Consider the following 13427-nt stretch of genomic DNA (forward strand, 5'->3'; position numbering starts at 1 on the left):
AGACCAGAGACACTGAATTCTTTCAAAGTTACTTTAACTTTGGGCTGACATTTTTTCCAAGCTGATATGATCAAACAGCAGATTTCTGTGTTGACTTATATTTATATTTTTCTTGTTTTTCCCAATTTATTAAAATGTTTTTTTAGCAATACAAACAAATACAGTTATGAAAATGATAGATGGTGTTGAACGGTTGTCAGTTTCCAGCTCTACTTGCAAGAAATCGCACTGGGCTCTTGTGTCTGTTTTTTAATACTGTCTCTCCAAAGTCAGTGCTGAAATATGAATCCACGCTTTTATAACATCTAGAAAAAATTATTGCAATGCTCTTTTTTCTGCTATTTGGAAAAAATACTATCAATCAGCTGCAGCTTGTGCAAAACTTGGCTGCATGCCTTTCAACTGGAACCAGAAAGAAGGAGCACATGAATACGATTCTGAAATCTTTGCACTGCCTACCAGTCAGCTTTAGGGTCGATTTTAAGGTTCTTTTATTAGTTTACATGAGTTTAAATAGAACTGGCCTCTCATTTTATCAGATTTAATTTCAGTTTGTGACCCTCCCAGAGCCCTCAGGTCCACAGTTGCAGGTCTGCTGGTGGTCCCAAAAATCAGAAACCAAACCAACAGCGAGGCATCATTTCAGCACTGTGTGCCTCGCCTGTGGAGGTTTAAAAAAAAAAAACATTAAAAAGCATCTTTTTAGTAAAGCATTTACATAGTTTATACTTGTCCACATGTTATAATTCAATTTTATAAATCTTATTTCTGCTCCAAACAGCTCTGTGCATGTCTGTCCCACTTCATCTTTATTCAGAATTGGGTTGCCCTGGTTACAAGAGGAGTGAAATTTCTAAAGAATTTAAGGTTAGTAGTTAGCAGTATTCTCGGTAGTCCCCTCCAGATGGCACATGGAAAAACAGAAGTTAAATTGCAGGCATTAAAGAAGCAGTTAGAATGATAATTGAGAAAATAAAGTATATACAGCAGGGATGTCAAACTCATTTTCACTGAGGACCACATCAGTATAATGGTTGTCCTCAAAGGGCCAGATATAACTTATACATGTAACTGAATGTAGTGAAAAATAAATGTAACTACTCCTTAATGTAAAATAACTAAGTATTTATTTATTATAACTTTTTAATGTGACAATTACAGTTGCATAGAAAACACATGTTTGCTAGTTACTCTAGCATAAATCATTTTCAATTTTGTCCTCTTATTAAAACTCACATAACTCCATTAATGAAGGATCAAACACCTCAGACACAGACTCGTCCAGATTGCCAGATGAAAAAGCGTGATTCATCACTCCAAACGTGTTTCCACTGCTCTAGAGTCCAGTGGCAGCACTTTACACCACTGCATCTGACGCATTGGATTGCACTTGGTGATGTGTGGTCTGGATTCTACTCGGCCATGGAAACCCATCCCCTGAGGCTCTCTGCGTGCTGTACTTGGGCTAATCTGAAGGTCACATGAAGCTTGGAGCACTGTAGCAATTGACTGTGCATAGCGTTGATGACCTCTTTGCTCTGTGCGCTTCAGCACCTGCTGACCCCTCTCCACAAGGTAACGTGGTCTACCACTTCCTGGATGAGTGCTGTTGTTCCCAAACTCTTCCATTTTGTTCTGAGAGAGCTCACAGTTGACTGTGGAACATTTAGGAAGGAGGACATTTCATGACTGGATTTGTTGCACAGGTGCCATCCTATGACAGTTCCATGAAAGAAATCACTGACATCCTGACAGGTTTTGTCTTTGATTATTCCAGGTAATCTGTTTCTTTTCATTATTTCTGCAAATGTTCAGCACTCATCACTTCATCACATCAGCTCTGGTCCAAGCAGATCATGTTCTTATCAGTCCACCTCCACCACAAGGACCATATTGTTTTCACAGGTGGAATAATTTCTGCGCCTTTGAGACAAACTGGGAGCCAATGGAGCGAAACTAACACAGGAGTGATGTGATCTCTTCTGTTAGTTCCTGCTAATAATCTAGCTGCTGCGTTCTGAACAAGCTGGAGACTTCTTAAGGAACTCTTAGGACACGCTGCCAACAAGGAGTTACAGTAATCCAGCCTCGATGTAACAAATGCATGGATGAGTTTTTCAGCATCACTCTTAGAAAGTATATTTCTGATCTTAGCAATATTGGACAGGTGAAAAAATAATTAATTTTCATCCAGGTCTATGTCTATATGGTCATTCTGGTCAATTTTATTGATAAATACAACTGAGTATCATCCGCATAACAGCACAGCTATACGAACACTGATAGTAGGAATAACTTGGTTCAATTTATGTCTAATATTTGAGATTACACTATCAAAAAATGTAAGAAAATCCTCAGAGCTGAGAGAAACAGGAATATGTGGTTCTACTGAGCTCTGACTGCAGGTCAGTCTGATTATTGTACTAAAAAGAAATCTTGAATTATTTCTATTCTCTGCAACTAAGGTTGAATAGTACTGGCTTCTAGCTATCATGGCTTGGGTTTCTTTGTATTGGTTTTTGCTTTCCGTTTTAGTCCCTGTCATGTTTGAGTTCTGTTTCCTGTTTTATTTTGAAAGGTTTCCTGTTGTGTCGCGTTTTGGAGTTTTACTTCCTTGGTGCCCTGATCATGTTCACCTGTGTCTTGTCTGTCTTGTCTCTATTTAAGTCTTGTCTCTGCCTTCCTCTTGTGCTGGTCCATTAACGTCATTAATGGCTCTGCCCTGGCTGTCATGTCCATGTCTGTCTTCTGCCCTGATTTTCTGGTTGGCCCACAGTAAGTTTAGTTTTGGTTTTGTTACCCTGCTCTGCAGCGCTTTTTGTTAGTTTAATTAACCCCTTGCCCTGGAACCGTGTACCTCCGTCTCTGAAATTTGGGTCCTTCATGTCCTCCAGCCCTCCCAACCTGACACTAGCTCTACACTGAGCTTTTTTTTATAACTACTCTGTTTTAATATGACAAAAATTATGCTTTTTACATAATTAGGATTTTTCAGTCCAGGTCAAATTCCAGCTTCCAACAATGTTTTCTCTTCATGAATTTGTTTCATCATGACTGATTTGTAACCAAAAGTTTTTTTTGTACATTTTCTTTATCTGAACTACTGTAAAACAGTTGAAATATGATTTTCAGAAACATTAGACGTGCAGACAGTCTGGTTGTGACTTTTTTCCGTTCATTTTTCTTCTACATTTATGGACCTTCAAAGGTCTAATGAATATTTAGGTCAAGTTGTAACTTAAGTGGTAATAAACATATATACTCAACTTACTCTCTGTGTAGCTTTCCCTCTGGAGAACATCCAGAATGTTCTGTATTCTTGTCCCTCAGCCTGGTACAGATTTCAAGAGTCTGTCTTTAGATTTTATTCTTGGTGTCTTTATGTTTTGATGATGTGGGTGTGGAGCAGAGCACTCAGAGAAGAGCAGAAAAGAGAATAGAGGTGATGGTGAATAAACTGAACTGAGGTCAGGCGTCTTCCTGCAGGAACTAACAAACCAAATAGCCATGAGAGTATCTGAGTCTAACTGGGACTATGTTAAAGTTCCCAGTGCCCTACATCCTGATGAGCATCTGTGTGAAGAAAAACTCCTATTTTGGAGATTTTTGTTGAAGGTTTGTCCTTTTAGTCTGTCTTCCTTATGAACTTTTAAACTTCTGGATTGTTGGACAGTCGGCAGGAAACGATGAAGGAAGCAAACTGCAGGAAAACTGCTTCTGGGACAGTTGGTTTCCTTCCGGTTTATTCAGCTTGAAAACATTTAGCCACAGCTGACTGCAGCAAAAACTGTGAGAGGAGGAAAACTGTTGGAGGTTCTTCACAAACACTTTGATGTCACTGGAAGAGTCCACCTGTGTCTGTTTGGCCGTTAATGACTTTCATTCACATTTAGACCATTTTTGGGTCCTTTATTTTTTTATCTTGGCCTATCCAACAACTGAGAAAACAGATGGGGGCTGAAGGCCTTTAGTGTTGGACAGGTTAACAATAAGAGGTTATGAATCTTCTGTTCGCCAAGGTTTATAAACCCCTTTTGGTTGTTTTTTGTAAAAAAATTTTTTTTTTTTTTTTTTTTGGTGAGCCCCCAGGCTGTCCCCCAGCCATGCACTCAACTCTGGTGCATGACAGACCAATTAAGACCCATTTTAAATAACCTCTGTCCCGTGTAGTGAGTTCTGTGGAGAATCTTGTACAGAATAAGGGGCAGATTAGGTCTGTTGGTCATATGAAAGGCATTCAGACAGATCTGCAGCCAAAACTGATCACTAGAATTCAATGATAGCTCAGACTCCCATTTTGCTATAGGCAGGTACATTGTGTCTTCTGTGTTAGAAACCAATTTGTAAATTTTGAAAATGAGCTTTGAGTTCTGAAGGTCCCTGAGTTGTGTTACTGTAGGAGGAAGTTCTATTGGGTCAAGCTGTATGTAGTACTTATTGATTTGAGTCGCTATAGAAATGTGATTTTACAAATCCCGTAATTTGAGGATAGCGTTGGGGAGGGAGATATAAATCTTTTATTCTGGATTATATGCTGAAAACGTTGGATCCCTTTGTTCTTCTATAAATTTAATAAATCATGTTCTTGTTTAGTAAGATGTCAGGGTTGTTCCAAATAGGGGTAAGTTTGCATGGAAACATTGTGAAGTTGTTTTTTTTCGAGATGAGCTGATGCTTAAACTTCTGAAGCCCTAGTGATGTTTAATTTTAGAACTAAAAAAAAAGGCAAATTAGAAATGTCTTGGTAACCACAGAGAGTGTGCTCTATATCTATCCAAGGTTAATCGAACAGACCAGGTTTAAGCCATTTCAGGACATAAAGTAATCTGTTAGCAGAGAAGTAATCCTGGAAGTCAGGTAGGCCTAGTCCTCCTTGGGGAAATTTTCCAAAAGAAGGACATGAATGATGGTTGTGTTCTTTAGTCTGGTGTTGCAATCAAAACGTCTTTAGTGTGTTCTGGGTAAATTCTATAAAGACAAATGTCAATTCCTTAAAATCAAACCATCTTTTTTTAACATTATATAAAGAACTCTGTTTTCTTTTTTAATCTGTAAACTTCATTTTTAAATAAACCTGCTATCAAACTCTGAAGTATCATATGAAATTTACTGCTTTTTGAAAACTCCTTATTTAATGATCGTTATCATGTCTATGTATGCCTTTGTTAATATTTCATGTAAATCTATTTTATTTAAGTTTGTATTCATTTTGTTTTTGTTATTTACATTCCCCTGTGTAATTTCTATTATTAATTTGTAATATTAATATAACAAACTTGTAAACCTCAAATTTTCTCAATCAAAAAAAATCTTAAAATTCTGTTTTGGCGATCGCCCAAATTCCACTTCCGGCATTTTCTCTTCCTGGAGGTTATCTCAAAACTTTCGGTTATGATCTAAAAACCAGCTCAAACTGGTTTCACGTTTTATATTTTGATTTTGATTCGTGTCATTTGACATATTAATACCTGTAACAAAGAATAACTTAACTTTGCGGTATAAGATGCGTATGAATGAACACAAAAGTATTTATTTTGCTCAGGGCTCTGTTGTAACTTTTCTATTTTTAACTGCGTCACCACCGAGTGTAGTTTAGTTTCACTTTACTGTCTGTCTGAATTTTCACACGAGTAAGATAGAAGCTTCTAGCGAAGATGTTTCTGTTCGGATTTGTCTTTTAATGGTTATTTGATAGGAAATGATGAGTTTTTAATGATTTTGTTAACCGGTTATTCTGTATTTGGTTAATTTTTGTTCAAATTTGATTTTTAGTCTTTTTATTTTTATGTTAGAAAAATGCCGTCGACGCCCTTCTTCTTCTTCTTGGGCAGTGTTTTGTTTTTAACCTGGTTTACCACAGACGTTCACTCAGGTAAGTTTTCTACTTTATTCTTGAAGAATGTTCTAGAATCAAAATCTGGATTTTCCAAAATAAAAGTCAGTATTTAAATCAGAACTCAAATCTAACATGAATCCTTTTGTCAGTTTGTTGTTGTTCACCTTTCTCTACATGATCTGCTGGGCGATGACGGTGACCTTAAAGATTAAAAACGACTGTTTCAACAAGGTTACTTTTACTCTGAAAGTTTGAAAACAGCAATAATGGAATTACAAGTTTGTTTTTTATTTCTTGTTTAGGAAAACACGTTTAATATCTTTGTATGTTTGTTGAACTATAGAAACAAGAAAATGTAAAAATTGACATGAAACAGAAAAAACAAATCAATATTCTGTTTTTTTGTTGTAAATATTTAGAAATGAGTTCAATCAACACATATAAAAGTTCTGCTAAATGTCATCAATGTAACATTAAAGTGGTTTGTAACACATTTTTACCCTTTGTTATTTTATCTTAGCATCAAACATGGAAACATTCTTAAGCTTTCGTGTCGCCTTAACTGGTTGTTCACTAAAAAACTTTGAACAACAGCTTGTTAAATCTGCGTGTGGCAAATGGAAACATTGTTGCTAAGATAAACTAAAAGAAGAACTTTGACGCAGAGACATCAAACTTGGAGAGCACATGAATGAACTCCATCTGTGTAAGAATGACTATGGTTGCTATGGAAACCTACCCTTTGTGAAGCCTGCAGGCTTGAATTGGCTTCAGAACAGATTACAGCTGATATTTTATTTAGACTTTATGGTTATTTGGAGGTAATTTTTTCTTTTTTTACGACTATCACTGTTTGTAAGCTTCATACTACAGAACCATGCCGTTCTGCTTTTAGCTATAATTCTAATTCTATTTAATCCAGAAATTAATTTCTTTGATAAAAAGATATAGAGAGAATAATCGTCTCACTCGATTTGTGTGTTTGTGTGTAATACTTGATTTGTAACTCATACAATACATTTTCTCATATAATACATTTTTAGTAGTCAGGTGATTTATACTGTTTAGAATTCGTAGTTTTATGTTGCTGGAATTTCAACCTTTTGTAAACTGTATTTCATATTTATACGACTTTGATATTTGAGTGTACATGTCAATACACAACTGAAAAAAAAAAACAGTTACACACAAAATAATAATGAATAATAACAATAATTAATTTTATTTTTATGGAGCCTTTCTAGACATCCAAGGTCGCCTTACAGATAGAAAACAATAAAATACAATTAAAAGAAAGACACGTTAGTTAAAAACAAACAACAATGGAATCATAAACTTAATTATGGTGGGTATGCTTGTCTGAAGAGGTGGATTTTCAGATTTTTTACGAACTGCAGGAGTGAGTTCACGTCCTGCAGACCTGAGGGAAGTGAGTTCCAGAGCTGGGGGGCAGAGCGGCTGAATGCTCTGCCCCCCATAGTGACGAGCCGAGCGGTGGGTGTAATAAGCTGGAGTGAGGAGGCAGTTTTAAGGGAACGGGTGGGAATGGCAACATAGATAAGGTCAGACAGATATTGGGGGGGGGCAAGATTATGGAGCACTTTGAAGGTCAAGATAAGGATTTTATAATTAATCCAGAGAGGCATTGGTAGCTAGCGAAGCTTCTGTAGAATGGGTGTGATATGCATAGTTGAGGGGGTTTGTGTTCTGATCCGCGCAGCAGAGTTTTAGAGCAGTTGAAGTTTGTGAATGGTTTTGTAAGGGAGTCCAGATAAAAGGGAGTTATTGAGCAGTTATTGAAGGAAAGGGAGAAGTTAGGGAGTTTATTTAGGGTGGTCTTTGTTCTTACCATGAGAAGTTCAGTTTTGTTGCTATTTAATTTAAGGAAGTTTGCAGTGAACCAGGATTTTAGTTCAAGAAGGCATTTGGAGATGGAGGCAGGTGGAAGAGTGGAGTCAGGCTTGGAGGAGAGGTAGAGCTGGTAAATGATGAATAGCAGGGGCCCTAGGACAGAGCCTTGGGGCACACCTGTGGTAATTGGAACAATTACATTGTATGAGTTACAAATCTAGAATTAAAAACACAAATCTGGTGGGACTTTTCTCTGAAAATAAACATAAAATACAATAAAAGATCATATGAATAATGCTGATCTGAAAATGATAATTTTATTGATGGTAGGTGTTGACTCGTCTTTAACTTTTTCTTTACAGAGAAGACAACTGACGGGTTAAAGGGCTCCAGCCTTGTCCTCAGTCCAGGTGATGCAGAAACGTCCATCATCAGCATAACATGGAAACATGGAGCTGATTTGGCTGCAGAGTGGTTTGGAGGGGATACAACTTTCTACCGCATCTTTAATGGTGAGAACTTAGTAGTTTTCCAGTAATGAATATTTAAAATGAGACTTTTGTGTCCTGTGATGTCACATCCTGTCTACTTCCTATTAAATGCAAAGATGCCAACATTCACGCTAACCTTCTGTAATGAAGAGCCTGAGGTGTTTGGATCCATGAGCAATAGATTTTAATGGCAGCAAGAACAGAGAAGGTGAATCTGAATCAGAACAGGCAGAAGTCCTAAAACACAGGAAGTCAGACTGAACACAACAGCAAGAACAAGACTTCACACCAGTAAAAGTCCGGTGTCTGCTTAAGTATAGTTTGTGGTGATTACATGATGAAGAGCAGCTGGTGGGACTTTGGAACGGCAGCAGAGGCTGATGGGAATTGTAGTGAGGATACAGCTCAAGGAAAGGTCAAAACTCTACAGATGTCTCCCTCTGGTGGTCAGAAGGAGAGAATGACGTCTTATTTCTGACACCTTCATGGGATTCTGTTGTTTTTCTTGTCTTGTGACGGAAAGAATCAGTTTCTATTGTCTGAAATGTGATTGTTGGACTGACTTTGATAAAGTGATGGTAAATGATCACATTCTGTTTGTTAAACATTTCAACATAAATATCTGTCATTCTTCCAGATGGCTGCAGCTTAAATACTAAAACAGGTGAACTGACCATCAATGATGTGAGACCAGAGCACGGCGGCGAGTACACGCCAGAGATTAACGGAAAAATCCTATCTGCTCAAAAACTACAAGTTCTCTGTAAGTTATAGTTAGTTTTCTGTAACTTTGCTTTGATTTGATTTGATTCATTATTAATTTTGTATTTGTTCTCTTTTCAGCTCCAGTCCCCAAACCCAGAATTACTCCTGACTGTAATCCTGAGAAAAACAAATGTACCCTCACCTGTAGCTTTGACAGAACTGATGATCTGGGAGATGTGGAGGTTTTCTGGATTCTAGATGACAGACGTGAAAACGGGAAAGAGCTACAGATCACTAAGGTGCACAGAAAACATTTGACATTCAGCCAGAAATGAGGAAAAAAACTATTTCTTCACAAATCTATGAATGATTAAAAGCAAAAACACAAATTTTCTCCAAAGTTTTGACTTCTGTCCATGATGATTAAACTTTGTCTTTAGGACACAAAGGAGGAGACGTTTATCTGCAGCCTGAAAAATCTTGTCAGCTCTGAGAACAGCACAGAACTGAAGAACCCTCTCTTTTCTGGTGAGTCATCATGTCTGTAGAAACCAGAGAATCACAAGAACCACTAAAACCCACAACAAGTCATTCATGAGACTGTTTATTTACTGTGATCTGTTATTTGTAGATGGAGGAAGACATCGTTACTCTCTACTGTTTCTTTTTGTTATTCCTCTGATTGGGGTTGCAGTGTTCTTGATTTTCCACTTCAAAAGTAAGAAAATCTTCAGTTTTTTTCAGTTCAGCTAAAAGAGCAAATCTGTGTCAATTATCTGAGTATCTTTCATTCTTTTGAATGTGTTAAATGAATTCAGAGTAGCCAAAGTCCTCAGCATCACTCTTTTACTTCATGACTCTGTTTTTGTTTTTTGAACAGTTCATAAAATGTTCAGAGGAAGGAATGAACAGAGGTCTTCTGCAGGTGAGTTCTTGATTCTTCTGTAATGAAATGTGAGAGTACGACCAGCAGGAGGCGCTGTCTTTGAGCAGGAACCCTTCAGAGTCAGAAACCTGTTGTGGGTTCAGGGGGGTATTCCAGAAAGCAGGTTATGCTAGCTCCCACTGTAAGTTTGAGGCTAAGGAAGTTGATGGAGGTATGTTTCAGGGTAGGTCAAGTTGCCATAGCAACTCATGCTCTGAACATAACCTGGTCTGGAGCAGGTTTAGTTGAAGATTAGTTTGTTTGCAGAGAGGCGAAGCAGCATGGTGTGTCCATTTAAAGATAATTTAGTGGATGAAGAAGCTCAGATAATACTTTATCCACCATGAGAGGGTGATAAGACCACATATGGATGTTGGAAAGATAAACTTTTTTACTTTGATCTAACTTAATTATTTGCTTTAGTTAAGATAATTAAAAAAATTTTTTTTGTTAAGTCAGTTTAAAAATAACACGTAGTTATCAGACATTTATTTTCCTTTCATTCAAATTATTTCAATTAGTAAGTGTAACTTTGGTGCTGCTGTTAGATCGGCACCGCAAGGGATTGTGGGATACCATTCCCTTTGCCTGTCTGGACGGATTTGGGTTTAAGTGTGAGTTTTTGACCAATTGTGTTTAGTTGTTTAGCTGTTTTACTGTGTTTTGTCGAGTTATTTTGTCCTACTATGCTTACGTCTCTGCACCATGAGTGAGAGTGAAGGAGAGGATGATGAGTTTATATAGCACCCCTACCGACGATTATTGTAGTGACGAAGATGGAAAAGTCTTTAAGGAATTCATGCACTCTGTGCATTTTCTTTTCGTCCTTTTTATTGTTATAAAAATGAGCATATCTACCGGCGCAAACTTAGACATATAAGAGTTCAAGAAAGTTCATTTAAGTTGTCAAAATTGGATAAGTTATTATGTATGCGTCACAAGGAAAATGGAAACAAGATCAGAAACTCTGCGTTTACTTTGTCTGTTCTTCTACTACAAGCAGAAACTCTTTCTTTTGATGATGCAGCCGTGTTACTTTTTTGATGGACGTGTAATCTTCATACGCCGTCATTAAAATCTCAGACTCCATCTCACTGAAGTATAGCGTTTTCTTTTTATCTCTCCTAGCGTTTCCATGGTGACTCCAGAAATCGGCGATCCATTGAGAATGTCTTTATGTACTTTACGTGCACGCCCATTAACTCGAGGTTACCAAGTTGAGCGTAATTACGCCAACTCAAATCCGGTCTTTTGGAACCGACATACCCCGAGTAAGCAAGTTCAGGCGGATTTCAGCCAGAGTTCAGTGTTAAAGTCAGGCTAGTTTAAACATGCTTCCTGGAATACCCCCCAGGTTTGTGTGATTGTTGACCTTCTTTCTTTGTTGTTTACAGCAGAAAAGCAAAAAGGTCTGAATGATGAGACCAACACTGTGGTTTGAAAACGAACTGAAATGAATGGAGTGTTTCCTTTTTCCTCTTTTCAGTCACAGAAAACACCATAGAGGACAGACAAAGCAACGGATCAGCCATCATTCCATTATCAGGTGGGTAAAACAGGAAGTGACACCTCAACACTTTCTCATCGTCCAAATATCGAAGTAATTATCACTGCACTGCATGAGCTCATTTTCCAGAGTTACAATCTGAATATTGGGGAATATTGGCATGGCACCCATTGACTGTTTCAGAGAACTGGACTGAATGACTCCAAACAGGAAGTACCTGCTGGCTCCAAGAAGCCAGAATCCCATAGACTTCAATAGAGAAACAAACAGCTGTTCCTCAGTCATTCTATTGGTCAGAAGAACATTCTGGATCAGATAATTTTTAACACGTTCTTTATAATCCTCTCTGTTTCAGGATAGTTTTTCTTTATCACAAGTTATACTACTCATAAACTGACCAATCAGATGTCTCGGTGATGGTTTCACATCGAGTGTTCAAAATGTTTGATTGACAGATTCTCCTGATCCTGCTTTCAAGTGGTAGGGGTGTGGCCTTCCAACAAGCTCACTCCTGATTGGAAGAAGTGGTTGCAGTAGTAGTAGTAGTGGTAGTAGTAGTAGTAGTAGTCTTTTTTTATTTTGGACTACGGTGGCCGACAGGGCTCACACTACATACAAATGAAAAAACGCAACGGCATTACCCGAAGCGCGCCGAAATTACCCGCAGCACAACGGCATTAAGAGACAGCGCGACGAAATTACCCGCAGCACGACGACATAACCGCAGTATTAGCATTAAACTTAGCACAACGGAAATTTGGACTTTTTTTTCCAACCAAAAAAAAAAATCAGTTTCAAATTATTCAGCGCTCTTGGGAGCTACGTGATATTTGGACAAGATTAGGGTGTTTTCTTACTAGATTACTTACAAATATACGTTTTTCTAAAAAAATAAATTTACTCAGCTCTCCACAGTGACATCTGTATCTAACGCTCTTTGTCTTTTTTTTTTATTAAGACTTTTAAGTCGTAAATTTACTAGGAAAAAACTCGTAAATTTACAACTTTTTATCTCGTGAATTTACGATTTAAAATCTTGTACATTTACAAAAAAAAAGTCATCGATTATGTGGAGCCTTTTCTGAAGTTTTTTTTCCGGATAGGTTTAAAAAAAACAATGAGATTCTGAACCTTTTGGCGACTCAAAATCAGATAATTTTCAGTGTAAATCGGTTTTTCCGGGGTTCTGTGTCGGTAAAGCGGAGTTTCATATATAAAATAAGGAGCTCAGAGACACATTTGGGTGTAGAGGACCGCTGCAGCCTTTATTTTCCGTTTCATTCACATATCCTGAAGTTCATCTGTCACCTTACGACATGAACCTGTCATCCCAACACCAATGCAGAAGTAAACCGTTTTACGTACGCCCCCTCCTCCAGATGAAATGCCCCGTTATAACATATAACAATAAAGAGGAATGAAAATAATCTGTTATATTAGCATTAGAACGTTGAAAATGCCAGAAAGTGCTCCTCCTCAGACAGAAGTGTCAGACAGACGTAGAGATCTGATCTTTAATGGAGGAAGAAAGGATTCAGGTGGACAGCTGCAGGGATACTGTTGAACCTGCGCAATAACTTCTCTTTTTTTTCTTTCTGACTGTGGTCGGAAACGCAGGGTTAGATTTTCTCCAGGGCCGAAAGCGGATCCTCGTTTGGGGTTCACTTTCCCGTTCGGATCCTCAGCCTCCAGAGCGAGTTGATAAGACAAAATACTTCTTCTGGGGAGGGACACCATCTTTTTATTAAGGTTCTCAGTCCTCGATCACACAATATAGACGCAAACTCTCCCGCTCCGCGCTCTCACCCCCCTCTTTCGCCCGTGCTCTCACACATGCACGCGGGGTCTCCAACTCACACACACGCACGCACACACACACACACAGCGTGCGCACACTCCATAACTGTCGCCGTCGGCTTCATCGCCTGCAGAGATCCTGCAAACCACCAATCAAAAAATAAAACATTAATAAATCATAAATCAAGCAAATAAACTTCCAGACATTTGGAACGTTATCAATAAACATTCAGCTCACCTGTTCAACTAAGTTTAGTCGGTCTGCTCTGCTGCTTTGCAGCGTTCACTTGTTGCTGCTGCTGCCCTGTATGCTCA

The 13427-nt window shown here is 38.1% G+C and overlaps 1 protein-coding gene across 4 annotated transcripts in view; it reads left to right on the plus strand.

Annotated features, from left to right (window-relative positions):
• Positions 1-2695: 2695 nt before the first annotated feature.
• The window catches only part of LOC105358837 (uncharacterized), a 182659-nt gene continuing 171927 nt past the window's right edge, over positions 2696-13427 (plus strand). For 3 of the 4 annotated variants that reach the window (XM_078939605.1, XM_078939610.1, XM_078939608.1), the window contains exons 1-9: positions 2696-2775; positions 5793-5872; positions 8050-8199; positions 8816-8941; positions 9022-9182; positions 9324-9411; positions 9515-9601; positions 9764-9808; positions 11295-11354. In XM_078939605.1, coding sequence (XP_078795731.1) covers positions 2732-2775; positions 5793-5872; positions 8050-8199; positions 8816-8941; positions 9022-9182; positions 9324-9411; positions 9515-9601; positions 9764-9808; positions 11295-11354 — 841 coding nt within the window. In that variant the 5' untranslated portion in view covers positions 2696-2731. The remainder of the gene's footprint in view (positions 2776-5792; positions 5873-8049; positions 8200-8815; positions 8942-9021; positions 9183-9323; positions 9412-9514; positions 9602-9763; positions 9809-11294; positions 11355-13427) is intronic. The other variant, XM_078939599.1, reaches the window with a different exon arrangement.

Source organism: Oryzias latipes, chromosome 2 (assembly GCF_053564925.1).
Source record: "Oryzias latipes strain Hd-rR chromosome 2, Olatipes_Hd-rR_3.1".
Lineage (NCBI taxonomy): Eukaryota > Metazoa > Chordata > Actinopteri > Beloniformes > Adrianichthyidae > Oryzias > Oryzias latipes.